This window comes from Dendrobates tinctorius, unplaced genomic scaffold, assembly GCF_039654945.1.
Source record: "Dendrobates tinctorius isolate UK_male_01 unplaced genomic scaffold, ASM3965494v1 ptg000114l, whole genome shotgun sequence".
In the NCBI taxonomy this organism is placed as follows: Eukaryota; Metazoa; Chordata; class Amphibia; order Anura; family Dendrobatidae; genus Dendrobates; species Dendrobates tinctorius.
Window position 1 is genome coordinate 11,648,220 of NW_027361782.1, and position 27,060 is coordinate 11,675,279.

The 27,060-nt window shown below is 45.1% G+C and overlaps 1 protein-coding gene across 2 annotated transcripts in view; it reads left to right on the forward strand.

Moving 5' to 3' along the window:
• SASH3 (SAM and SH3 domain containing 3) overlaps positions 1 to 22,892 on the forward strand; it is a 78,251-nt gene extending 55,359 nt beyond the window's left edge. For both annotated transcript variants that reach the window (XM_073589863.1, XM_073589864.1), the window contains 6 exons: positions 10,660 to 10,812; positions 13,437 to 13,566; positions 15,799 to 15,953; positions 17,082 to 17,288; positions 18,185 to 18,335; positions 21,431 to 22,892. In XM_073589863.1, coding sequence (XP_073445964.1) covers positions 10,660 to 10,812; positions 13,437 to 13,566; positions 15,799 to 15,953; positions 17,082 to 17,288; positions 18,185 to 18,335; positions 21,431 to 21,660 — 1,026 coding nt within the window. In that variant the 3' untranslated portion in view covers positions 21,661 to 22,892. The remainder of the gene's footprint in view (positions 1 to 10,659; positions 10,813 to 13,436; positions 13,567 to 15,798; positions 15,954 to 17,081; positions 17,289 to 18,184; positions 18,336 to 21,430) is intronic.
• Positions 22,893 to 27,060: the final 4,168 nt, after the last annotated feature.

Here is a 27,060-nt window from a genome sequence, read left to right on the forward strand (position 1 = left end):
TGCGGCACTATTGCTGCTACATGTAGGCTCTGCTGCACTATTGCTGCCACAAGTGAGCTCTGCGGCACTATTGCTTCTATGTATAAGCTCTGGTGCACTATTATTGCTACATATGAGCTCTGCTGCACTATTACTGCTACATGTGACCTCTGCTACACTACTATTGCTACAGAGCTCTGCGGCACTATTGCTTCTATGTAGAAGCTCTGTTGCACTATTATTGCTACATATGAGCTCTGCTGCACAATTATTGCTACACGTCAGCTCCGCTGCACTCTTACTGCTATATGTGACCTCTGCTGCACTATTACAAGTGAGCTCTGCTGTACTATTACTGCTAAACGTAGGTTCTGCTGCACTATTACTGCTACAAGTGAGCTCTGTTGCACAATTACTTCTAAAAGTGAGCTCTGCTGCACTTTTACTGCTACAAGTGAGCTCTGCGCACTATTACTGCTACTTTGAAGCTCTGCTGTACTATGAGCTCTGCTGCACTATTGCAACTATGTATGAGCTCTGGTGCACTACTATTGATACATGTCAGCTCTGCTGCACTACAACTCCTAAATGTGAGTTCTGCAGCACTATTACTGCTACATGTGAGGTCTGCTGTACTGCTGCTACTACTTGTGAGCTATGCTGCCCTGCTACTATCACATGTGAGCTCTGCTGCTTTGTTTGAACTTTGCAGCACTATTACGGCTAAATATGAGCTCTGCTGCACTGCTACTGCTATATATGAGCTCTGCTCTCTATTACAGCTAAATGTCAGCTCTGCTTCACTGCTACATGTGATACAGGTGCATCTCACAAAATTAGAATATCATCAAAAAGTTAATTTATTTCAGTTCTTCAATACAAAATGTGAAACTCATATTAGATAGTCATTACAAACAGAGTGATCTATTTCACGTGTTTATTTCTGTTAATGTTGATGAATTTGGCTTACACCATGTCGCCTGCTCACACATATGAGCTGAAGGCTGCTATCAAAGCAACCTGGGCTTCCATAACACCTCAACAATGCCACAGGCTGATTGCCTCCATGCCATGCCGCATTGATGCAGTAATTGAAGAAGCTCTGATGCACTATTAATGTTACATATGAGCTCTGCATCACTATTATTGCTACAAGTCTGCTCTGCTGCACTCTTTCTGCTACATGTGAGCTCTGCTACACTATTACTGCTACACGTGAGCTCAGTTGCACAATTACTGCTAAAAGTGAGCTCTGCTGCACTTTTACTGCTACAAGTGAGCTCTGCGCACTATTACTGCTACAAGTGAGCTCTGCGCACTATTGCTGCTCTGCTGTGGTATTACTGCTACAAGTGAGCTCTGCTGCACTATTGCAACTATATATGAGCTCTGATGCACTACTATTGATACATGTGTGAACTTTTCAGCACTATTAAGGCTAAATATGAGCTCTGCTGCACTGCTACTGCTACAGTATATATGAGCTCTGCTCTCTATTACAGCTAAATGTCTGCTCTGTTGCACTGCTACATGTGATACAGGTGCATCTCACAAAATTAGAATATCATCAAAAAGTTAATTTATTTCAGTTCTTCAATACAAAAAGTGAAACTCATATATTAGATAGTCATTACAAACAGAGTGATCTATTTCACGTGTTTATTTTTGTTAATGTTGATGATTATGGCTTACACCATGTCACCTGCTCACACATATGAGCTGAAGGCTGCTATCAAAGCAACCTGAGCTTCCATAACACCTTAGCAGTGCAACAGGCTGATCACCTCCATGCCATGCCTCATTGATGCAGTAATTGATGCAAAAGGAGCCCCGACCAAGTATTGAGTGCATTTACTGAACATACATTTCAGTAGGACGACATTTCAGATTTTAAAATCATTTTTCAAGCTGCTGTTATAAAGTATTCTAATTTACTGAGATAATGACTTTTGGGTTTCATTGGCTGTAAGCCATAATCATCAACATTAACAGAAATAAACACGTGAAATAGATCACTCTGTTTATAATGACTCTATATAATATATGAGCTTCTCTTTTTGTATTGAAGAACTGAAATAAATTAACTTTTTGGTCATATTCTAATTTTGTGAGAAGCATCTATATCTCTGCACTGCAACTGCTACATGTGAGCTCTGCTAAACTACAACTGCTGTGATATATTACTTGTTCTATGTGTGAGCTCTGCTGCACTGCTACTTGTGAGCTCTACTACATGTTGGCACATCATTGTTCTGCAGAAAACTTGTTTTTCTGGCAAATTTAGTAATTTCTATTGCATCTGAACCTGTGGCGGTTGCACAATGGTGATCAGCCATCAAGCTTGCACAAGAGCTCCACGTATTTCCAATGAGACCTGCTCTGCTCTCACAACTTGTCTTTTTTACTGCTTCTACATCAAAGAGATGTGGCAGGAATCAGTGGGTAGTAGGGCGGATGTAGCAGGTTACTGGTATTGTGTTAAATGTTGCAGGGTGTATAACCCCTCTGTCATTTTGCATTTGGAGAAAACGCCATTAAATAGACTGTTACTCTCTTTGGAATTAAACCTTTGAGTATCATGTTGCTTTGATGTCTCCGTGTGCAAGATTTCTTATTTGTGGATAGAGCGAGACATACACATTGAATAGCACTCACTATTAGGGTGTAGGATCGTGTGCCGATGGAGGGGTTGCATTCTTTCTCAAGAAAGGTGTCCGAAACGCGCGTCGGGGCGGACGCGCAGGTCCAGGAGGTGACAGCACTCTGCATCCCCATACCTTGAAGGTAATTGTACCGATATAGTGTATTAGATGGGGAACAAGTAGGGGAATAATGGGTTAAAGTGGGGTGTGCAGGTTTGAATTTTCATCCCTTGTATTTAAGTGGGGCAGCCACTGAGCTGTGAAGCTAGCTCTATTAGCGGACAATTTTTTGGCCCATATGGTATCATTTGGCCGTCCTATTAAGATCACATATGTGGTATGGTCCCTGTAATATTATAGGTGACAGTCCTGTGTAGCGCTATCCACTTTTTAAACCAGTGATATATTAGATTGATAAGATAATACTGACTTACTTTTTGTATTATGTGTGAGTATTCCATCGGCACCCTATTGTCATGATCCATGCAGGATCTGTCATGGTGTATTCAGGATTTGGATCAGATGGTGCAGGGGTTAATAGGGAGAGCCTCTCTTTGACGCCAGGGAGGGTTTTTATAGCTTCAGGTGAGCACCCCTCCCTGTCGGTTATACTCCTAACCTGAGTGTGCTCGACCCTGCATCGATAGTGCCTCTCGCCTGTTCTTGTACGTTGATTGGTATTTGATCTGTTTTGGACTTGGTTTACGTCTCCCGGTTTCTGATTTGGTACTGTTCTGCTCAACCTGTGTATGACCCTCTGCTTCCCCTGACTGCTCTCTCTCATTCTGATATTGTACTGCGTTGCCTGACCCGTGTCTGACCCTGTGCTTCACCGGACTATTCTCTGCCACTCTGATTCTGTATGGCGCTGCTAGATCTGTGTATGAACCCCTGCTTTGTTTGACTATCACTTCTTCTCAGCCCCTGTGTGGTCTAGTCCCCTGACTATCACCGCTGCGTCCCGGGGGCTAAGGCCCGCCCCCGCCTCTGACGCGCAGTCACATGGTGGAAGGTCCTGCGGGCACTGAGCGTCTCTCCGTCGCTCCTCCTCTCCCGCAGGTCCTGTGTCCGGACTTCTGATCGCAGATACAGCACCTCTGCCCATTCACCAAGAGTACCCTCCCCTGGAGTCTCAGCAGCTTCGGGGCCCGCTGACACTCGCCTTTCACGCTACTCCTGACAACAACCACTGGTGAGCATGACATTTTAACCGACCGATACCGTTCTTTTCCTTTCTTCTTACCAGATGGGTGTGTGTATAGAGGGGCTTTTACTATAGTCATGGATCCAGTGCAGGCAAGTGAAACAGCTCTCACAAATGTTCCAAAAGATGAATGTGGAACAACGCAGCCTGGCCCACACTCAGCAACAGCTGGTTAGTACAGTGCAAGGGGCTATGGCTCCTGAGAGCATAGAGGTGTCCCTCTCGTCTCCTGAGTCTCCGGTTAAATTACCTGATTTCTTTTCCGGAGACAAAAAGGAGTTCAGGGCATTTCGGGAGGGATGCAAATTGTTCTTCTCCCTGAGGCCCCGTTTGTCTGGGGGAGAATTTCAAAGGGTGGGGGTAGTGATTTACTTGCTGTGGGGTGCCCCTCAAGCTTGGGCATTTTCATTAGCACATACAGCACCTGAACGTATGACTGTAGATGCGTTTTTTGAGGCCTTGGGCCGTATTTATGACAAACCTGACAGAGTACGCCTGGCGGAGGACATGGTGATGAGTGCACGTCAGGGTCGACACTCTGCGGAGTGGTTCTGTGCGGAGTTTCGGCGATGGTCAGCCAAAGTTACTTGAAATGATGCAGCACTCCGGGGACTGTTTCGTAGAGGTCTGTCAGAACGCCTTCAGGACTCCCTGGCCTTGCACCCGCCTCCCGATAATCTGGACGAGGCCATGATCCAGGCGGTACGGATGGATCGCCGGCTGAGAGCCAGAGGAGTGAGGCACACCGAAATATCTCTGTTCTCTGGAAGCAAGGAGGTGGAGGCCAGCTCTATGAACATGGAAATTGGCGCCACCTCGATCAGAGAAAAGGAGAGGAGACGTCGGCGGGATAAACAACTATGTTTCTACTGCGGGGAATCAGGACACTGGAGGAGAGACGGTCCGTCTTGTCCGGCCTCTGCCAAGCCGTCGGGAAACTACTAGGTCTGGGTAGTGACCGAGGAGGCTGCCCAGTCCCTCAGGTACTTACTTCCTCATGCCCTAAGCTTTTGTTTAATATCGAACTGGTGGTAGACAGTAACCGTTTTATTTCTACAGCCTTGGTGGACTGCGGTTCATCCCTGAACTTAATCAGTTCCAGCACCATCTCCAGGGTCAAGGTAGGGACAGTCAGGTTGGAGACCCCCCTGAAAATCGTAGCCATTGACTCTTCCCCTCTCACCCGTTCGGGTATCTGTTATGTTACCAATAATTTCATGTTACAGGTTGGTTCCTCCCATGTTGAGGACATGAGATGTTTTGTGATGGACAATCTGCCCGAAAGGTTGGTGTTGGGTATGCCGTGGCTTCAACGGCACAACCCAGTAATTGACTGGGAGAAGAGAATAATTATTAAATGGGGCCCGGATTGTATTGACTGTTCCTATAAAACTGTGTGTTGTGTTTCCCCTGCAAAACCTGTCTTTGAGTCTTCTTTTTGATCTGGAGGATATTCCGGAATACCTGAAGGAGTTTGAGGACGTGTTCTCCGAAAGTGAGGCCGAGGCGTTACCCCCACACAGGCCATACGATTGCACCATTGACCTGATCCCTTGGGCCAAATTACCTAAAGCCCGTCTGTTTAATTTGTCAGGACCCGAGCGTCTGGCAATGAAAGATTATATAGCAGAAAGCCTCCGTAAAGGTCATATTAGACCTTCAGTTTCCCCGGTAGCTGCAGGGTTCTTCTTTGTCAAAAAGAGAGATGGTAGCCTGCGTCCCTGCCTCGACTTTCGGGAACTCAACAAGATTACCATCAAGAATGCATATCCTTTACCCCTGATTCCAGATCTGTGTAACCAACTCTCAGGGGCAAAGTGGTTCTCTAAACTAGATCTTAGGGGTCGTATAATTTGATACAAATAAAAGAGGGGGATGAATGGAAAACGGCTTTTCTCACCACGGAGGGGTTATTTGAAAACCTTGTGATGCCGTTTGGTCTCGCTAATGCTCCAGCAGTTTTTCAAAACTTCATCAATGTAATATTCATGGACCTAATTGGTCGCTTTGTTGTCATTTATTTGGACGATATTTTGATTTATTTACCTGATGAACACTCTCATTTATCACATGAGAGAAAATCAATTGTTTGTCAAATTGGAAAAGTGTACATTCTTTGTTCAGGAGCTAACCTTTTTAGGGTTTATAATTTCTCCACAGGGGTTTCGGATGGATCCCAAAAAGGTGCAGGCTATTGCAGAGTGGGTTCAACGCCAGTACCTAAAGGGTCTTCAGGGCTTTTTGGGGTTCGCAAATTATTATCGAAGATTTATTAAGGGCTTTTCACAGATAGTGAAACCCCTCACCGATCTCACATATAAAGGGGCCAATATCAAGAATTGGTCTCTCCCGGCCAAACAATCCTTTTTGGTTTTAAAGAATTGTTCTATGTCCGCGCCGATACTGATACAACCTGATCCATCCCTGCCTTTTGTGGTGGAGGTCGATGCTTCCGAGGTAAGGGTCGGGGCTGTGTTGTCTCAGGGACCAGCTACTCTGACCAATCTCAGACCCTGTGCATTTCTTTCCAAAAAATTCTCTCCAGCGGAGAGAAATTACAATGTGGGAAATAGGGAGCTCCTGGCAATAAAACTAGCGTTTGAAGAATGGAGGCACTTTTTGGAGGGAGAAGAACATCCAATTACGGTCATCAGTGACCACAAAAATCTGGAGTACATTAAAACACCGAAAAGATTGACTCCCAGACAGGCCCGGTGGTCACTTTTTTTTTTCTCAGTTCCGGTTCTCTATTACGTTCCGGCCTGGATCTAAGAACGTGAAGACAGATGCTTTGTCACAAAGTTTTGAACCATTGTCTGCCCCCGAGCCACCGTCATCCATTCTTCAACCCGGGGTGGTTATTGCAGAGTTATCGTCAGAATTAGAGCGGGAGATTGTGGGGGCTCAATCTTTAGCTCCCAGGGCTAAGCCTCCTCATCGATTGTTTGTACCACAGCATCTATGTTCCGAATTGTTACGAGAATTTCATGACTCTAAGTTGGGGGCTCACCCAGGTATTGCGGCCACATGTGAGGCAGTGAAAAGAGTGTTTTGGTGGCCATCTATGTCTATAAAAATTAAGGAATATGTCACAGCCTGTGGGGTTTGCGCCCATTCTAAGAGCTCTCATCTCCGGCCAGCCAGGGAATTGGTACCTTTACCAATTCCGAGAAGACCATGCACTCATCTGTCCATGGACTTCATCACCAATCTCCCTCCATCCCGGGGTAATATGGTGGTCTGGGTAGTCGTGGATAGATTCTCAAAGATGGCACATTTCGTACCCATGGCCAAACTACCCTCAGCTGAGGTTTTTTCAAAACATTTTCTTTCTCAAATTATTCGTCTCCATGGGGTACCTACTAATATAGTGTCCGATAGGGGGACACAATTTGTAGCAAAATTTTGGCAAACTTTTTGTAGGAAGTTGGGGATTTCTCTGTCTTTCTCCTCAGCATACCATCCGGAGAGCAATGGACAAACAGAGCGCACCAATCAGTCATTGGAACAAATCCTCCGGTGTTTGACTTCAACATTGCAAGATGACTGGTGCGACGCATTGCCCTTGGCAGAGTAAACTTTTAATAATCGGATTAATCAATCTGCTGGTAGGTCTCCTTTTTTCATTAATCTGGGATTAAATCCGCATTTTGGTGAGTTTTCTCGTTTGGATTCAAACTGTCCGGGGGCCGAAGATTTGGTCAGACAGATTGGTGTTCTATGGGCTAAGGTTCGAGCAAGTATTGAGAAGGCGCAGGAAAAGTACAAACACTTTGCTGATAATAAGAGAGATCTGGGTCAGACCCTACATTGTGGGGATAAGGTATGGCTCTTGACTCGAAACATAACTTTAAAACTGCCGTCCGCAAAGCTGGGTCCCAAATTCATTGGTCCCTATGTAATTACGGAAGTGATTAACCCAGTGGCCTATCGCTTGCTCCTTCCGCCTTTTTTGAAGCTGCATAACGTTTTTCATAGATCGTTACTCAAACCCGTAGGCTCGGTAAGGGAAGAACCCACACCTTTACCGCCCCCCGTTTCGGTGGACGGCCATCTGGAATTTGAGGTACAAAACATTGTGCAATCTCGATGGGTTCATGGTTCTCTGCAGTATCTCATCCATTGGAAGGGGTATGGTCCAGAGGATCGATCATGGGTACTGGCCAGGTCAGTACACGCAGATCGTCTGGTTAGGGCATATCATGCGCGATATCTGGGGAGGCCTGGGGGTCCGGAGGCCCCCCGTTGAAAGAGGGGTACTGTCATGGTGTATTCCGGATTTGTATCAGATGGTGCAGGGGTTAATAGGGAGAGCCTCTCTTTGACACCGGGTATGGTGTAGAGCTTCACTCAGTTGCTGGACTCTTTTTTTGCTGGAAGCTGCACTCAGGTGCTGGACTCTATGGTGTCAGCGAGGAGTTTGTGTAAAGCATGGTGGAGTGGCAGCTATGGTGTCAGTGAAGAATTCTTGCAAAGCTTGGTGGAGTGGCAGCTATGGTGTAAAGCTGCACTCAGTTGCTGGACTCTTTTGCTGGAAGCTGCACTCAGGTACTGGACTCCGTTGCTGGACAGCTGCACTCAGTTGCTGGACTCTTTTGCTGGAAGCTGCACTCAGATGCTGGACTCTGTTGCTGGACAGCTGCACCCAGATGTTGGACACGGTGGGAGGAAGATGCACTCAGGTGTTGGACTCCGTTGCCTGGAGCAAGTGCATCAGAGCAAAGCTAATTGTTTCCCTGTTTGTCACTTTTCCTCATGTTGGTGTTAGTACAGCGGTGGGGCCAGTGCCTGCACCACCCAGCTCCCTAGTAAGGGATAGGTGTAGGGTGTGCTAGGGCGACAAGTTCGTGATCGGTGCCCAGTGCGGAACCAGCATAGGGAACGTTAGGAGTGTTAGGGACACTGACTCAGGGGAGTGCAGGAGGTCTCCACATCCCCCGTTCCCTATCGCAGGGCCTACTGTTGTAAATGTTTCCCTACCCCTTGTCTGCTTGTATTAGTTACCGGCCTGCGGGTCGCGTCACACTGGACAATTACACGTGCCATGTCCTGTTGTATTAGTTACCGGCCTGCTGGCCGTGTCACACAGGACGGGGCACGTGACAATCATGGATTGATTGATTACTTAACATACAGCTGTCTCTGTTGGCCCTTGTGCGTCGTACGAGTATTGTGAGTGACAAGTGTTTTTGTGCAATCCCACCTGCTGGATATTTGGCTATATGAATTTTAATAATATTCTAATAAAAAATATTTTTTATGAGACTATTGCTTTTTGATCATCGTTTTTCTATGATTCTATGTGGTAATTGATGATAGGCGTGTTAATCCGGCCATATACATCGTTATTTAGCCATGTGTGGTCGTCAGATATTCTATCTATCCCATATCTATCTATCTATCTATCCCATATCTATCTATCTAGACAAAAAGAACACAGCAGCACATGTGCAAGAATCTAGGCCATATGAAAACACAGAAAAACATTAAAACCATTCAATTTAGATATACTCAGCTTTACCTACCCATAAATTGTAGGCTTAGCCCGGTAGTGACATGTTTGTCCAAAATTGTAGGCTGGTGGCCCAGAAGTGGCTCATGTACGGTAGAGCAGGGACCCATCAGGGGGAGGTCACCTTGCCATGGTTGATGGGCTTACATGAATTGGCCAATTTGTGCACTAAGAACCTTCATTTTCATCTTACTGTAAGTTTAAAAAAATTTTTGAAAAAAATATTTTTGAGGATTATTATCTAAATTGAATGGTTTTAATGTTTTTCTGTGTTTTCACATGGCCTAGATTCATGCACATGTGCTGCTGTATTCTTTTTGTCTATATTGTGCAGCATCTATCTATCTATCTGTGTGTGTAATGGAGTGGGGGTTGGACAAATGTAAAAAAGGTGGTTGGACCAGAAATTACATCACAAATCTTCTTTTTTTTTTTTTTTTTTTATAAATGACATATCTTTATTTAGCTTACAAAAACGCATACAATCCAAATGAAAAAACTGCATGAAAATCTGCATAAAAAATGCATCAAAAACGTGCAGATTTTTAACTGCGTTTTCTGCCAAGAGGTGCAGATTCTGTGCAGAAAATTCTGCAAGCAAATCTGCAACATGTGCACACACCCTAACAGTCAAAAGCCCCAAAACAGGTCGCAGACTGTGTGAGACGTTAGAAGGACCCATGGCAGGATTTTTAGTAAGGGTATGTTTCCACAGTCAGTAATTGGCAGCACTTTGGATGCAGAACATGTCCTTTCCTTCCAAAGTACTGCCGGCTTTTGAACGCAGGTGATTCTTCGTGTTCATTGAACCGTGCGGAATCACCGTGTCCCATTACATTGTATGGGTGACTTTATCTTGCGGGGACTGAGCGTATCCGCGAGATAAATAGACATGTTGCGGTCAATAAATACGTGCCACATGTCCGCTTATGCAGGGATGCCGGAGGCGTCCCTACACACATAGTGGAGATGGGATTTCTTGAAATCCCCTTCACTATGCTGTAACATCTTGCCACTGTGGGTTTGACACTGCTGCTGTACGCAGCGTCCAACTCGCAGGGTTTACTGACCATGGAAACATTCCCTAAGACCCCCATCTGCTGAGTTCCACTTATATGGCTGGTACACGCGTTTCTCATAGATACAGTAGTAACTCTGTCTGCAATGCGCTCCCTCTAGTGGTGGCTGCAGGCATCATGTGACAACAGCCTCAGGAAGGGATTTTGAGTCAGGCTCATCTACACTATATTATCCAACTGTTTCCCGCTCTTCATACTAAACATTCTATAATCCAAATTATTCATTTCTTTTATTCACTGTAGATTCCTGAAAATGAGAATCCATCTGATGCCCAAGTAGCAGAAGAAGGTAAAACTAGCGGAGGCAAGTTTAGCAAGAAATGGCGAGCCGTTATATCTCGAACAATGAACAGAAAGTCAGGAAAAGTTATGATAAAGGCGATGGCTGATGAAATGGTGAGAATAAGATGAGTGAATGAACTGTAAGTTGTGATGATGCAGCCCCAATTGTCCTTTCCTGTATTTAATCATTAATAGAGATCAGCCTCATAACCATGGTCATATGACCATCAAAATCAATAATAATAATAAATGTTATTTCTATAGCGCCGACATATTCTGCAGCACTTTACATTTCAGAGGGGACTTGTACAGACAATAGACATTACAGCATAACGATAATCACATAGATCATAACAGATACCAAGAGGAATGAGGGCCCTGCTCGCAAGCTTACAGTCTATGAGGAAAGAGGTAGACACGAAAGGTGGGTGGTAACAATTGCCTTCATTGTTCGGACCAGCCATAATGTTAAGTGTGTAACAGTACGGACACAGAGGGCTAATGGATGCATAAAGCATGTGGGAACATGATGCGGGGAACCTGGTTATGGTAAAACTTTTGGCTGTGCCACACAGGGATAGATTAGGTTAATGTGTTGAGGCAGTAGGCCAGTCTGAATAAATGCATTTTCAGGGAACGCTTATAATTGTAGGGATTGGGGACTAGTCGTATTGACCTGGGAAGTGCATTCCAAAGAATTGGCGCAGCACGTGTATAGTCTTGGAGACAGGAGTGGGAGGTTCTGATTATTGAGGATGCTAACCTCAGGTCATCAGCAGAATGGAGGCCACGGGTAGGGTGGTATACTGAAACGAGGGAGGAGATGTAGGGTGGTGCTGAGCCATGGAGAGCTTTGTGGGTGAGGGTAATAAGTTTGTACTGGATTCTGGAGTGGATGGGTAGCCAGTGTAATGACTGGCACAAGGTAGAGGCATCGGTGTAACGATTGGCGAGGAATATGATCCTGGCTGCAGCATTCAAGACAGATTGGAGGGGGGAGAGTTTGGTAAGAGGGAGACCGATTAGAAGAGAGTTACAATAGTCGAGACGAGAATGAATAAGAGAAACAGTGAGAGTTTTTGCGGAGTCAAAAGTAAGAAAAGATCGAATTCAAAGGTTATTATGAGACCATCCTGGATCAGCACCCTCTCACTCAGTTTCTTACCCCAAGAATCGGGCTCTTCTGAATTGTGCTGTGGATAATAGGGTAACCTTGATATCCATTCACATACAGTACATCAAAATTATGGAACTCCATAATTGTTTAATATATCTTAATAGGGACAGAGTTCATTTTATTCCTATATAAAGATCCAAATACTCTGCAGAAAGGTATATAATAGTAGTCTATATACCTACAGCCACCACTAAGAGGAGCTCCCTGCACACAGAAATACATAAGATTCTTTCTGTATGTAGCTACCACTAGGAGGAGCTCCCTGTATGCAGAGATACATGATAAGATCCTGTCTGTAGCAACCACTAGGGGGAGCTCCCTGTATACAGAGATATATGATGAGATCCTGTCTCCAACCACCACTAGGGGAAGTTCCCTGTATACAGAGATACATGATAAGATTCTGTCTGCAGCCACCACTAGGGGGAGCTCCCTGTATACAGAGATAAATGATGAGATCCTGTCTGCAACCACCACTAGGGGGAGCTCCCTGTACAGAGAGATACATAAGATTCTTTCTGTATGTAGCTACCACTAGGGGGAGCTCCCTGTATATAGAGATATATGATAAGATTCTGTATGCAGCCACCACTAGGGGGAGCTCTCTGTTTACAGAGATACATGATAAGATTCTGTTTGCAGCCATTACTAGGGGGAGCTCCCTGTATACAGAAATACATGATAAGATTCTGTTTGCAGCCATTACTAGGGGGAGCTCCCTGTATACAGAGATACATGATAAGATCCTGTCTGCAGCCACCACTAGGAGGAGCTCCTTGTATACAGAGATACATGTTAAGACCTATCTGCAGCCACCACTAGTGGGAGCTCCTTGTATATAGAGAAACAGAATAAGATCCTGTCTGCAGCCACCACTAGGGGGAGCTCCCTGTATACAGAGATGCATGATAAGATTCTGTTTGCAGCCACCACAAGGTGGAGCTCCCTGGATACAGAGATACATGATAAGATCCTGTATGCAGCCACCACAAGCGGGAGCTCCCTGTATACAGAGATACATTATAAGATCCTGTCTGCAGCCACCACTAGGGGGAGCTCCCTGTATACAGAAATACATAAGATTCTGCCTGCAGCCGCCATTGGGGGGAGCTCCTTGTATACAGAGATACATGATAATATCCTGTCTGCAGCCACCACTAGGGGGAGCTCCCTGTATACAGAAATACATAAGATTCTGCCTGCAGCCGCCATTGGGGGGAGCTCCTTGTATACAGAGATACATGATAATATCCTGTCTGCAGCCACCACTAGGGGGAGCTCCCTGTATACAGAGATACATGATGAGATCCTATCTGCAGCCACCACTAGGGAGAGCTCCATGAATGCAGAGATACATGATAAGATTCTTGCTGCAGCCACCACTAGGGGGAGCTCCCTGTATACAGAGATACATGATAAGACCTGTCGGCAACCACCACTAGGGGGAGTTCCCTGTATAGAGAAATTTTAAACATAAATATTTGTGCCTTCCATTTATCTTTCTTTTATTTGTATATAAACTGTTCACATTTTTATGCATTTTAGATATTTTCTGTTGTAGGGAGAACATGGAGAACAAGGGTCTATGTCACCAGATTCCCCAGATGGGAGCATGGACAGAAGCTTTCCAAGAAATTTCTCAGATCCTGAGGACCACCATCACACATCAGTCAGCAGGCAGACTTCTAGTGGTGAGTTCAGTACATTTTCTATATCAAATATTCCAATCATTAGGTGCAATAATCCTCATACTATATACAATTCCAATCATCCTTCAGGATAGAGTTTGGATTTCACATTTCCTTATTGAAAGATGACTTTCCACCAAATTCATCATGTTGAACTGAACACATGATGTGATAGTGGAATAAAGCGGAAATAAAATTTCTGTGGCGTCTTTGCTTCCAGTTCTGTATCCTCTGCACAGTGCAGCAGTGGATGTGATGTGTCCCGATAAGGCGCAGGGCTGCAATGGCCTCATCAGTTCTGTATCCTCTGCACAGTGCAGCTGTGGATGTGATGTGTCCCGATCAGGCACAGGGCTGCCATGGCCTCATCAGTTCTGTATCCTCTGCACAGTGCAGCAGTGGATGTGATGTGTCCCGATAAGGCGCAGGGCTGCAATGGCCTCATCAGTTCTGTATCCTCTGCACAGTGCAGCAGTGGATGTGATGTGTCCCGATCAGGCACAGGGCTGCCATGGCCTCATCAGTTCTGTATCCTCTGCACAGTGCAGCAGTGGATGTGATGTGTCCCGATCAGGCGCAGGGCTGCCATGGCCTCATCAGTTCTGTATCCTCTGCACAGTGCAGCAGTGGATGTGACTTGTCCCGATCAGGCGCAGGGCTGCCATGGCCTCATCAGTTCTGTATCCTCTGCACAGTGCAGCAGTGGATGTGATGTGTCCCGATCAGGCGCAGGGCTGCCATGGCCTCATCAGTTCTGTATCCTCTGCACAATGCAGCAGTGGATGTGATGTGTCCCAATCAGGCGCAGGGCTGCCATGGCCTCATCAGTTCTGTATCCTCTACACAGTGCAGCAGTGGATGTGACGTGTACCCAATCAGGCGCAGGGACTGCCATGGCCTCATCAGTTCTGTATCCTCTGCACAGTGCAGCAGTGGATGTGACGTGTCCCGATCAGGTGCAGGGCTGCCATGGCCTCATCAGTTCTGTATCCTCTGCACAGTGCAGCAGTGGAAGTGTTGTGTCCCGATCAGGCACAGGGCTGCCATGGCCTCATCAGTTCTGTATCCTCTGCACAGTGCAGCAGTGGATGTGATGTGTCCCGATCAGGCGCAGGGCTGCCATGGCCTCATCAGTTCTGTATCCTCTGCACAGTGCAGCTGTGGATGTGATGTGTCCCGATCAGGCGCAGGGACTGCCATGGCCTCATCAGTTCTGTATCCTCTGCACAGTGCAGCAGTGAATGTGACGTGTCCCGATCAGGTGCAGGGCTGTCATGGCTTCACCAGCTCTGTATCCTCTGCATAGTCCAGCAGTGGATGTGACGTGTCCTGATCAAGCGCAGGGCTGCCATGGCCTCATCAGTTCTGTATCCTCTGCACAATGCAGCAGTGGATGTGATGTGTCCCGATCAGGTGCAGGGCTGCCATGGCCTCATCAGTTCTGTATCCTCTGCACAGTGCAGCAGTGGAAGTGTTGTGTCCCGATCAGGCACAGGGCTGCCATGGCCTCATCAGTTCTGTATCCTCTGCACAGTGCAGCAGTGGATGTGACGTGTCCCGATCAGGCGCAGGGCTGCCATGGCCTCATCAGTTCTGTATCCTCTGCACAGTGCAGCAGTGGAAGTGTTGTGTCCCGATCAGGCACAGGGCTGCCATGGCCTCATCAGTTCTGTATCCTCTGCACAGTGCAGCAGTGGATGTGATGTGTCCCGATCAGGCGCAGGGCTGCCATGGCCTCATCAGTTCTGTAACCTCTGCACAGTGCAGCAGTGGATGTGATGTGTTCCGATCAGATGCAGGGCTGCCATGGCTTCACCAGTTCTGTAACCTCTGCACAGTCTAGCAGTGGATGTGACATATCCCGATCAGGCGCAGGGCTGTCATGGCTTCACCAGCTCTGTATCCTCTGCATAGTCCAGCAGTGGATGTGACGTGTCCTGATCAAGCGCAGGGCTGCCATGGCCTCATCAGTTCTGGATTTGGAGAATCAGTAGATGTGAATGTACAGAATGATCCCTGGATCGGTGTCCGAGATCATTTCTGAAGTCCAAGCGAACACAAAATCTCTGGTAGAAACTGAAAGCCAAGGAACCCCAATATCTGTACCCCAAAACACAAAGCGTATGTAACTTCATCATTCAGTGATTGCTCTTGTGTCTCTGTATGGTGCTATAGAAATGCTGTTGTGTTATAATGAGCCGCTATTAACCCTTCCTTCTCTGTGTGTCTCTCCAGGCAGCGAGCTGTGCAGCCCTTTATCGCTCAGTAATAGAGACAGCATCAATATGGAGAACCTTGCTCCTCCCTATACTGGTCCATTTTGTGGAAAAGCAAAAGTCCATACAGATTTCACACCAAGTCCTTATGAGAAGGATTCTCTGAAGCTCAGAGTAAGAATGCAGCAAAATAGAGAATATGCCGTAATAAATAATATGGGTGTTATAAAGGAATGTCATGAAGGAAACAAGACCCCTAATGACTGAACGGCGTCTATTACTGCAGCAGACCAGATAGGCAGGATGCACACGTCCACCACAACAGGATGTGGAGCGTGTTCTGTTCTCAGCAGGGTGCAGCGGTGCACCCCATGCCACGTCTCTGGGTGCCACAGACATGACAGTTACCTGTAGGGAAAATCCTTATATTATAAGGCAATTATTCAGTGCCGCAATTCAATAAATCTCACTCCTGCTGCATGCTAGGGGTTATAGAGGGTAAAAGACCCTAAGTTGGGAGAAGTTATGAACATAATAAAATGAGCTAATGAGCTGCATCGTCTGCTTATTGGGAAGGGGGATTCCATGTTAGTCCCTTTTAATTGATACAAAAGAGTCCAATTCATCATTTGCATTATTAAGTAACTTCTCTATCTTTTATGTTGATTTAGTTATTGATATTTTTGTGCCAAATTCTTCAAGACAATGCACTGAGTTCATGAATTTTGAGCAGAATAAAAAAAGTTGTGACATTTGTGCAAAACTTTCAGGTATATATCAGATCACACCAGGAGGGGGAAGGGTAGAGGATGGGGAGGACTGGAGATATTTGAGTGATAAATGTTGTGACTTTTTTTAATAGTCCAAATTGATGAATCAGCTGAAAACATCTGGAAACCCCAAACCTCGTGCAGAATTAAAAAAAAAAAAAAAAAAAGTTATCACATATGAAATAGACTTTAGAAAAAGCAGAAATTAAGAGAAGAATTTGGTGCAAATTAAAAATATTTGAAAAACAAAAACTTGACAAAAAAAGAAGCAAATGCAACAACGACTCGGACTCCAAGTCTTTAGTAAATATTTGGATGGGACAGGCGGGGTTCAGGAGAATTAGACAAGAAGGAGAAAGTCGAGGGAGAAGGTGGGAACTGATGGAGGTGGGAACTGATAAGTAAGGGACGGTGGGGAGCAGCCGTGTCGACCTCGCCCGTGGAGTCACCAGTTCATACAGAGGCATGTGACAGTTCTGAGAGATCTTATCACATTACTGGACAGGGCTGACTTGTCTTCTATGGTCTTCAGGTGGGAGACATCATCGATATCATTGAGAAGCCGCCCGTTGGCACCTGGACGGGAATGCTAAAGAACAAGGTTGGATCTTTCAAGTTCATCTATGTTGATATTCTTCCTGAAGAAACTGTTCACCCAAAAAGAGTCCGCACACATGGACGGAACAAAAAATCCCAGCCAAAGAGTCTACAGGAACTGCTGGAACGGATTAACATGCAGGTCAGACTTCACCTCCTTCATGCTTATTTTTAGGAGAGTAAGGTGTTACCTATCCAATCAATAGGTCGTGACTGTCAGGTCGGTGTTCGTTACACCTTGCTGAACACCAGAATGGGGGAATTTTGTCCCTCATCCTCTACGGGTCACAAAGCCACATCCAAGAGCAGTTGAATGTCTGCTTTGCCTCTCCTTCTCTGATAGCCGAGAGTAATGCAGTTCTTGGGTATCTTCTTATCTTTTGCACCAGAGACTCTAAAGGAATGGCAGGGTGCTTGCACATCCCGATAACCCATTCGCCCCCTCATTGCTGAAGTCTTGTTCTCACCGTTCTGGTGATCATTCTGGGTCCCACCAGTCACATTCACACCGATCTAACCGTCTAGTGGACAGGTGATTACTTGCACAGACTGGAATATTCCTTTACGTTTGTGTTACCCTTTAAAAGAAATGTTCATATGCACATATAGGAAAGTGGAGTCCATACCAGAAATCCAAATTGGGATCCCCCTTCTAATGATTTTGGGCAGCCCATAACTCAACATATATCAGTATGTTCCCTCTTAGCTATTGTGGTCCCTATGGACATTCAGGGTCATAGTGTCAGGGCTTGTCAAAGATAAGGAGCTATTTCTCAATGGACCCTATAGGTTTCTACCCACTTAAGACATCAGCTTTCAGGCTCAGGCATGGGATTCTTCCTGTTTTTTGGGATTGCATTCCACGCTGTGCTTTTTTGTATCTTGGCTGGTTCATGTATGATAGAGTCATGATGGAGACTTGCATCCCTCACTCGTTATCACCGTGCTGCTCTAATCTTCTGCAGCTGTCCCATCTCCCATCGTTAGGTATTGCATTGTGTCTAGGATTATCTTCATGTTATGTTATTTTATCAATAGGAACATATTGCAACCCTCATGCTCAACGGCTACCAGACGACTGAAGATTTTAAGGACTTGACAGAGAGTCATCTAGTGGAACTGAATATAACAGACCCGCAGCACGTGGTCAAGCTCCTCACCGCCGCGGAATTCCTGCTGGACTATGACAGTAAGGAAACATTATGTGATGCACGTAGAGAAGTTGCATTTCATGTTCATTGAGAAAACAATGGGATGGAAGCAAAGAAGCACAGGACATAGAATGAGGGAGGAAACAATGGAATGGAATCAAAGTAGGACCCAACATAGGGTGATTGAGGCAACAATGGAATGGAAGCAAAGAAGGACAGGACATAGGTTGAGGGAGGAAACAATGGGATGGAAGCAAAGTAGGACAGGACATAGGATGATGGAGGCAATAATGGGATGGTAGCAAAGAAGGACAGGACATAGGATGATGGAGGCAACAATGGGATGGAAGCAAAGAAGGACAGGACATAGGATGATGGGGGAAACAATGGGATGGAAGCAAAGAAGGACAGGACATAGGATGATGAGGGAAACAATGGGATGGAAGCTAAGAAGGACAGGACATAGGATGATGGTGGAAACAATGGGATGGAAGCAAAGAAGGATGATAGAGGGTTTAGAGGCCGGATGGGGTCAGGGGTCTATTTTGGTATCACCAGCTGTAAGGTGGTCAAAATTATAAGTTATCATAGCCTCATCTGTTGCCAGAGCAATCGGTCCTGAATGAAAGTAGTTATCACTGTAGGTCAGGGCTGCCACTAGGAATTTCGGGGTTCCCATACTGGCAACATTTTCACGGCCCCCTTGAGACTCCGTCCAGGCTTCCCCTCAGCCCCGCCTCCAACCCTCGAACTGTCCACAGTCCCACTGCTCTATCTTGGAAAAAATCCACTTATTACAAATCACACATTAACAGTTCCCATCACCAAATCACACATATAGCCAGCAACTTTTGTTTTGGCCAAAAGATTTTTTAAGCCGCCACCATGACAAGGTAGACGCCATTGGCCGGGCCCTACTCTACTCTAACCTATTAAACATTTGTTGAAATATCCAATACAATTTAGGTATATGTTTATTTATTTTTCAAATTTTAAAATTACCAATAATATCACATACAAGGGAATAATACCACCGCACCAAGACCAGGCATCATTACCACCACATAGTGACCTATAATACCACATACAAGGAACAAATACCACCACACCCTGACCAGACAACATATTACCACCACAGTGACCGAACAATATCACATACCAGTGACAAATACCACCACACCATGACCAGACCACATATTACCACCACATATTGACCAAATAATAGCACATACAAGGAACAAATACCACCACACCATGACCAGACAACATATTACCACCACAGTGACCGAACAATATCACATACCAGTGACAAATACCACCACACCATGACCAGACCACATATTACCACCACATATTGACCAAATAATAGCACATACAAGGAAGAAATACCACCACACCATGGCCGGACAACATATTACCACCACTTAGTGATTGAACACTACAATATTGATCATTAATAAAAAAAACCTGCAATACTAATACCAGCATAAGTGCCATTATACACAGGAAATCTGTACTTAGTATGCAGTGACATTATACACAGGAGCTTTGTATACAGTATTAGTGTATAGGTAATATAGTGATCAACAGTGACATTATTCACACGAGTGCTGTATATATTGTACAGGTTTTAAAGTGATCAATGAATATAGAAACTTGGCACACACTGATTTCCAGTGAAAAAATGATTTTTTAATATACAGTACATACAGTATAGACGTTTTCAGTCACATTGACCTTCATCACAGTACTATGTATTGTACTGCTGTCATTTGCATAATGCTCAAAAGAGGGAGATCATACATACTGTGTGTGCCAAGTTTCTATATTCATATGATTACGGACTAGGATCCTACTTGTTGCACCACCACTTTATAGCTGTGCTAAACGGTTTTGTGTTACAGTGATCAATGACATTATACACAGAAGCACTGTATATAGTGTCAGTGTAAAGGTAATACTGTGATCACTGGTGATATTGTACACAGGACTGCTGTATATAGTATACAGTGTATAGTGTCATTGTACAGGCAACACACTGACTCACCAGTGACGCCTCTAGGTGAAGTCCTTCATCTTCGCTTTTCTTTTTCATCTGGCACAGACTGCCATCACTTCTTCCGCCAGGGCTCGTCTCTGCAGGAAATAACACAGTTATCTAGAGCACTGCTTGCAGAACACATTACTTAATTTTTTCCCAACTTCTAAACTACACCAGATGAAGAAAAAAAGTGACATTGTGTCGCTCTGCACAGTAACAGGACCACCTCCCCCATTTAAAACAGCATCCTCAAAAAAATAAAATAAATATATCACTGCAGTAATAATATCCCTTAATTAGCCCCTAGGGTAATAATATCCCCCAACCTGGCCCCGGTGTGTCTCATTTCTGGCTCCAGCCATATGTTCTCCTATCCTGCACCATGTATCTCCATCCTGCCCCCTGTGTCTCCATCCTGCCCCCTGTGTTTCCATCCTGCCCTGTGTCTGCATTCTGTCCCGAGTCTCCATCCCATACGCCAGTCAGGGCAGTAATGCCTTGATGGCGGCCCTGCTATAGGTCAGTGTACATATTAAAATCCTTAGTAATATGTTTTTGGGGTCTCACTTTTTTTACGTAAATGATAACTGTGCAGTATAAGAGCAGGAGTGCAGATATAGTAAAGGAAGCCATCCTCCTCCTCCTCATCCTTCTTTTCTTTCTCCTCATCCTCTTCTTCCTCCTCTCCCTCCTCCCCTCTTCACCCTCCTCATCCTTCTCCCATCACCATGTTTATCCCCTTAATATACTGCAGTCATCACATTATACAGCACTGTGAACTTACAATTGCTCATTTTGCCTTTCAACCCAGATGATTTTTCTCTTTTCTCTGCTCTCTGTAGAAGCAGGAAGCCTGTTTTTCCAGGCATCTCCCTTTCTTCAACACCTTTTCCACCGAGTAAAACCCACCTCGTAGGTCTTACGTCACATCTCTGTTGCATGAGGCGCCTTAATGGATGCAAAAAAAAAGAAAGGAAATTAAGAGGCTAAAAGGATAGACTACTAAATATTTTTCCTAGGAGAATTGAGCTCTTATTTTTACTGAATCTGAAAGGTTAGAAACTTTCTTGACTGATAATTTGCTTCTTGCAGCCGGCAGCGAACATGACGAGGTAGCCGAGACATCATCCGTGAGTCAAGATTGCCACCTTCCCCGAGACTCTGGCTGCTACGAGGGACCGGAGAACCTAGAGAACAACAGAGACGAGTCTGACATCAACAACACAGAGCAGAACTTTCAAGGATTGTCCATAGACGACTCAATTATCAAGAAGCATCTAGAGACCGAGCTGCCGGCAGAAGTCACCAGCCAAGACGGATGATACCTGCGACCATGAGCTTTTTAGTCAACCACTCAGAGGAATCAAAGAGCGAGGAAACATCAAAGAAAAATATTTTTGTCCTGAGGATATAAAACGCTAGGATGTGAAGAACAAACAGAATTCACAGAATGTGGTCCGGATCGTTGTGTGTCGTCTTTTATAGGTTTATTTTATATATTTTTGATATTGTGGCTGTTTTTGTATTGACTGTTCCTGGTCCTGCGGTCCTGCTCCAGGTCTGAGCTGCATTCACATAAAGTAAAACCTCTCGAGGAAGAAGAGAAACTCATGTGACTGCTGCATCCAGTAACTGACCTCAGCAGACATGCTGGAATGTACAGTGCACCTACAAAGAAGTCAGTCATGAATGACGGATGTGATGATATCGCTTCAGTTCCGGCAGGGACCACTAAATGCTGGAGTGACTGACAGTGGGGGAGGGGCTTATTAGGTAATAATGCCTACTTTATGGTTTTAACTCATATATTGCTATTACTGCATTTTTTTAAATCTTGGGTAACCCCATTAATGTTATCCTGTACCAAAAGAGACAGCATGTGACATCTCCATCACTGAGGTCACAAGTGTCCAGTGCCCATGGTTATTTGCCTTAGACAGAGCATGGCTGCGGGCTCTTGACCACCAGTAGTCACGGACTTTTCTGAAATACGCTCTCCTAGATCATGTATGTTAACACTCATATTAATGCAGTCATGAGGAGGCCAAGACAGAAGGTTCTAGTTTTGACCTCATCTCAGGAGAAATTGCATAAAATGACGAAAAAAATTAACTCGGTTGACCCAATTTTCATCCAAAAGTTCAAATAACATTATTATGTAATTTTACTAAATTTCTTGGAATTAGAGGAACATGATCTGATGTCTGATGGGTTTACAGTTTGGCCAGTTTTGATTCACCATAAAAAGCATCTCAAAGTCAAAATAAATGAGGCTGTACTGATACAGGAGACAGTATGAGAACACACCAGGTCAGGCTGAAGACTAGATCATCTTCCATACAAAATATAACCTGCGCATATAAAGCTTTACAAGTAGAAATATTTCTGATTAGACATTTCCTTCAATGTTTTCCTTTCTTATCAAACATATTTCTTTTCTTCTAGATACAGATACATTGTGTATTTACGAACATTCTGTAGCAGATGTACAATGTCAGTAAATTGTTACTTTCTATTTCTACCTAAGAATAAAGATGATGATTATGTTTTCTAATGCTTCTGATGATTCACTTTATGTCAATGTACAGTGAAGAAAATACGGTAAGTATTTGATCCCTTGCTGATTTTGTAAGTTTGCCCAATGATAAAGACATGAACAGTCTATAATTTTAAGGGTTAATTTTAACATTGAGAGAATATCAAAAATTAAATCCAGAAAATCACATTTCATAAATTATATAAATTTATTTGCATTTTGCAATTGATGGATGGTCACCAGATACTGAGGATGATGGAGGCGAGGGGCAGGCACTAGATACTGATGATGGAGGCGAGGGGCCATCACTAACTCCTGCTTTACATTTCTCTTTTCTTCAGTCACTTTGTATCTTGTCAGTTGATAAAAATAATCTATTCACCATTCGATGTCGGAAGCTTCTTACTCTGTAGTAGAGATGAGTGACTTTGCCTTTTTTAGGGCCAAGTCGGGTTTCATGAAACCCGACTTTTGCAAACGTCGGGTCGCACGAAATCGGCCGACTATAGGGAAAAGTCGGGGTCCGACTGAAACACGAAACCCAATGCAAGTCAATGGGGAAGCAAAGTCGGCAGGGAGTGAAGGACAGTAAACACACCTACAGTGCCATTTCAATGCCAAAAACATAAATTCTTATAACTGACGCTTGTCGACCTTAATTTACTTCATAATAATAGTTACACATTGAAAACTGGGGCTTATTTGGCTAAAGTTGTGGGGGGTAGGGGCTGGCGGCAGGTTTTCGTGTGCCATGGGCCAAAGAATGTCAGTGCGCCCCTTTAACACATACCACAATTCATGATGCTCCGATACGGCACAGAAAAAAAGTATAGTACAATGACAAATACTTCACTGCTTACATGACATGACTGATCTATTTTAAATTTTACAATAGCTCAAAAAAAAAGGACAGTATATTACTCCATACAGTATTATGGCCACCACATTGTGCGCCATACAGAATAATGAGCTCCATATATTTCTCCATACAGAATAATTGGTCACCTATAATGTTCCATACAGTATATGATGAGCTCCACATAATGCTACAGTATATGATGGTCCCCATGGACAATGCTCCAGTGTGTTATGGTCCCAAATAATGCTCCATATATAATGGGCCCCATTTCTAATGCTCCAGTGTATAATGTGCCCCATAGATGCTGCTCCAGTGTCTGATCTGCCCCATTTGGAATGCTCCAGTATATGATGGGCCTCATGGATGATGCTCCAGTGTATGATGGGCCCTAATAATGCTCCATATATAATGACTCCATTTCTAATGCTCCATTGTATAATGGGCCCCGTAAATGCTGCTCCAGTGTCTGATGTCCCCAATCTGGAATGCTCCAGTATATGATGGGCCCCATTTTTCATTAACCCAGGCATGGTATGTGAAAAGAGCTCCATGGAGTAATCTGAAGTGTATGCAGCCGCATCCTTCACTTTTGGTGTGGGTAAAGGACACAAGGAAAGGGGTTGCTCCTGACCAGAAGCCTGCACTTACGACTCAGTGCTTGCATTTTTTTAAACTTCAAAAGTGGAGGCGATAGAGCTGGAGGCTGTTTCAGCAATGTAAGCCAAAAACAGTTCCTGATGCTCCGGCTTTAAAAGCAGTCTACCTACCCCCAGAAAACGGAGCCTTACAAGCCTTCCAGAGCTACACCATGACGCAGGTGTTAGCGTGGCTGGTCTGGAGCCGGAATCTCCAGGAGTGGACCCTCTGGGCTGTGGCACCGAGGGGCCCCGGGCGAGCTGCCAGGTGGAACCGACCCCTATACAGGGACCGTTAGGAGCAGGCCCGGGGATTCGAGTACCATGGTAGCCGGTACCGAGAGAGGTGGCTCAGGATGGACTGGAGTAGGAGTGTGGGACTGAAGTGTAGATGACGGGACAGAGCTGGAACACAGGAGACAGGAGTGGAGTAAGACTGTAGACTGGAACGTGGAGGGATGGGTGGAGCAGGAACACAGGAGACAGGATTGGAGTAGAATGGAAGGACTGGAGCAGGATGGAACAGGAACACCGGAGGCAGGACTGGAGTAGGACGTAAGGACTGGAGCAGGATGGAACAGGAACACCGGAGGCAGCACTGGAGTAGGACGGAAGGACTGGAGCAGGATGGAACAGGAACACTGAAGGCAGGACTGGAGTAAGACGGAAGGACTGGAGCAGGATGGAACAGGAACACCGGAGGCAGGACTGGAATAGGACGGAGGGACTGGATCCGGATGGAACAGGAGCACCGGAGGCAGAACTGGAGTGGGACGAAGTGCAGCAGGAGACACGGATAGCAGGATTGCAAGGCTGCTGCAGGAAACACACGAGAACGGGACTGTGAGACTGCAGAGAACACACAAAGAAGCGGGGCCCAGTGTGCTAGGAAACACAACGATCAGGCACCTCCCTCAGGGGGAAGTGGCCTGATATGCCCCTGTCTGGTCTGCCACTGGTCAGGGGGTGCTTCCGGGTCAGGGCATAGCTGGAGCACAAAAAGCATAAGGGAGGTGCGGCCGCGGCCCATGGCACATGTGCATTGCATGCAGAGACGCCGTCGGCCGCGCGCCTGTCAGAGGTGACCGCCGTGGCTGTCGGGCGGCGAGGGGCTGTGGCGTGGGAGCAAAGGCTGGGTGAGTACATCGGCACGGCGTGACAGTAGGCTCAACACCTCCTGCCTTAGCTGCTATTGTGTTTTTGGCACTACCAGCAGATGCACCACCACCACCATCAGTACCAGGTGGCCCCCCACGTCCACGTCTTCTTCCACCATACTTCCTCATGTTTTGGAAAAAGGACCCAAAATACCAGCAGATATATGGTACTGTATCAGAAGCGTACAGCTCTATACAGTCTAGGGATAACAGTAAATCTCCGTATATATTTCATGAGTCATACACAGATGCTCACAGGCTCAGTATGGTTTGCCCTTTAAAATAAAAAGTTGAAAAAGGGTACATTATCACCAGATACAAGGTATATATAGTATAGTGTAGACACAAACGCTCTCAGGCCCAGTATGGATTACACAAGAATATGAAAAGCTGTTAATGGGTAATGTAACACAAGCGTACAACTGTATACAGTGTTGGGGTAATATTAAAGCTCCTAATATAATGCCGGAGTAACAGACAGACGTTCACAGGCTCATTATGGATTGCACCAGAATCTAAATAGCTAAAAAGGTTACTGTATCAGAAGCGTACAGCTGTATACAGTGTTGGCCAAATTTGAAATATCGGTATATACTTCCGGAGTCACCCTCAGACGCTCATTCAGTCTGGGTTTGACCATAATAAAAAATGTAAAAAAGGTACTGGATAGTAAGATAGCAAGTATATACTGTATATTATAGGGTACAATTGAAATCTTTGTATACATAGTCCCGTAGTCACTCTCAGTCGCTTACTCAGTATGGATTTGACCTTAATGCTAAATGTCAAACAAAGGTACTGTATAACAAGATACAAGCTGTATCGAGTATAGGGTAAAAATTGGCATCTCCGATTCACCGTATATATAGAAGGCGTAAACCACACACGCTCACTCACTATGGATGATAACGTAATACAAAATTTTGAACAAAGGTACTGTATCAGCACACACCAGGTGTATCCAGTCTAGGGGTAATTTTAAATTTCCGTATATATTTCCGTAGTCAGACACAGACACTCATAGGCTCACTATGTATTACACCAGAATTTAAAAAGTAGAAAAAGGGAAAGGTAGTCAAAGCGTACAACAGTATACAGTGTTGTGGTACTTTTAAATCTTCGTATATATTTCAATCTCAGTAAGCCAGTCCAGACTCTCCGCTACTGGAAACTACATGGATACAAGTACAGACGGAAAGTCGAGTGTTAGCAGAAATTTGGGAAAACCTCCCTGTAGATGTTGCATAGGCGATACAGACCCTCAATTACTGTGTCCGTGGAGACAGCGAAAACGGTTCTTTGTGAAGAAAGGATTGCTTTATCGCAGTAGCGTGGATCACATCACCGTTAGTCGTCTCCATCAAATTGTGATCACAGGGAGAGATGTAGACATGATTCTCACTGCCTATCATGATGTGTCTGGTCATTTTGGAGTGCAAAAGACAGAAGCCACAGGCCGTAGGCGATTCTATTGGATTGGCATGAGAGGAGACATTGAAAAATGGTGGCAGGATTGTCATACGTCTGTGACTATC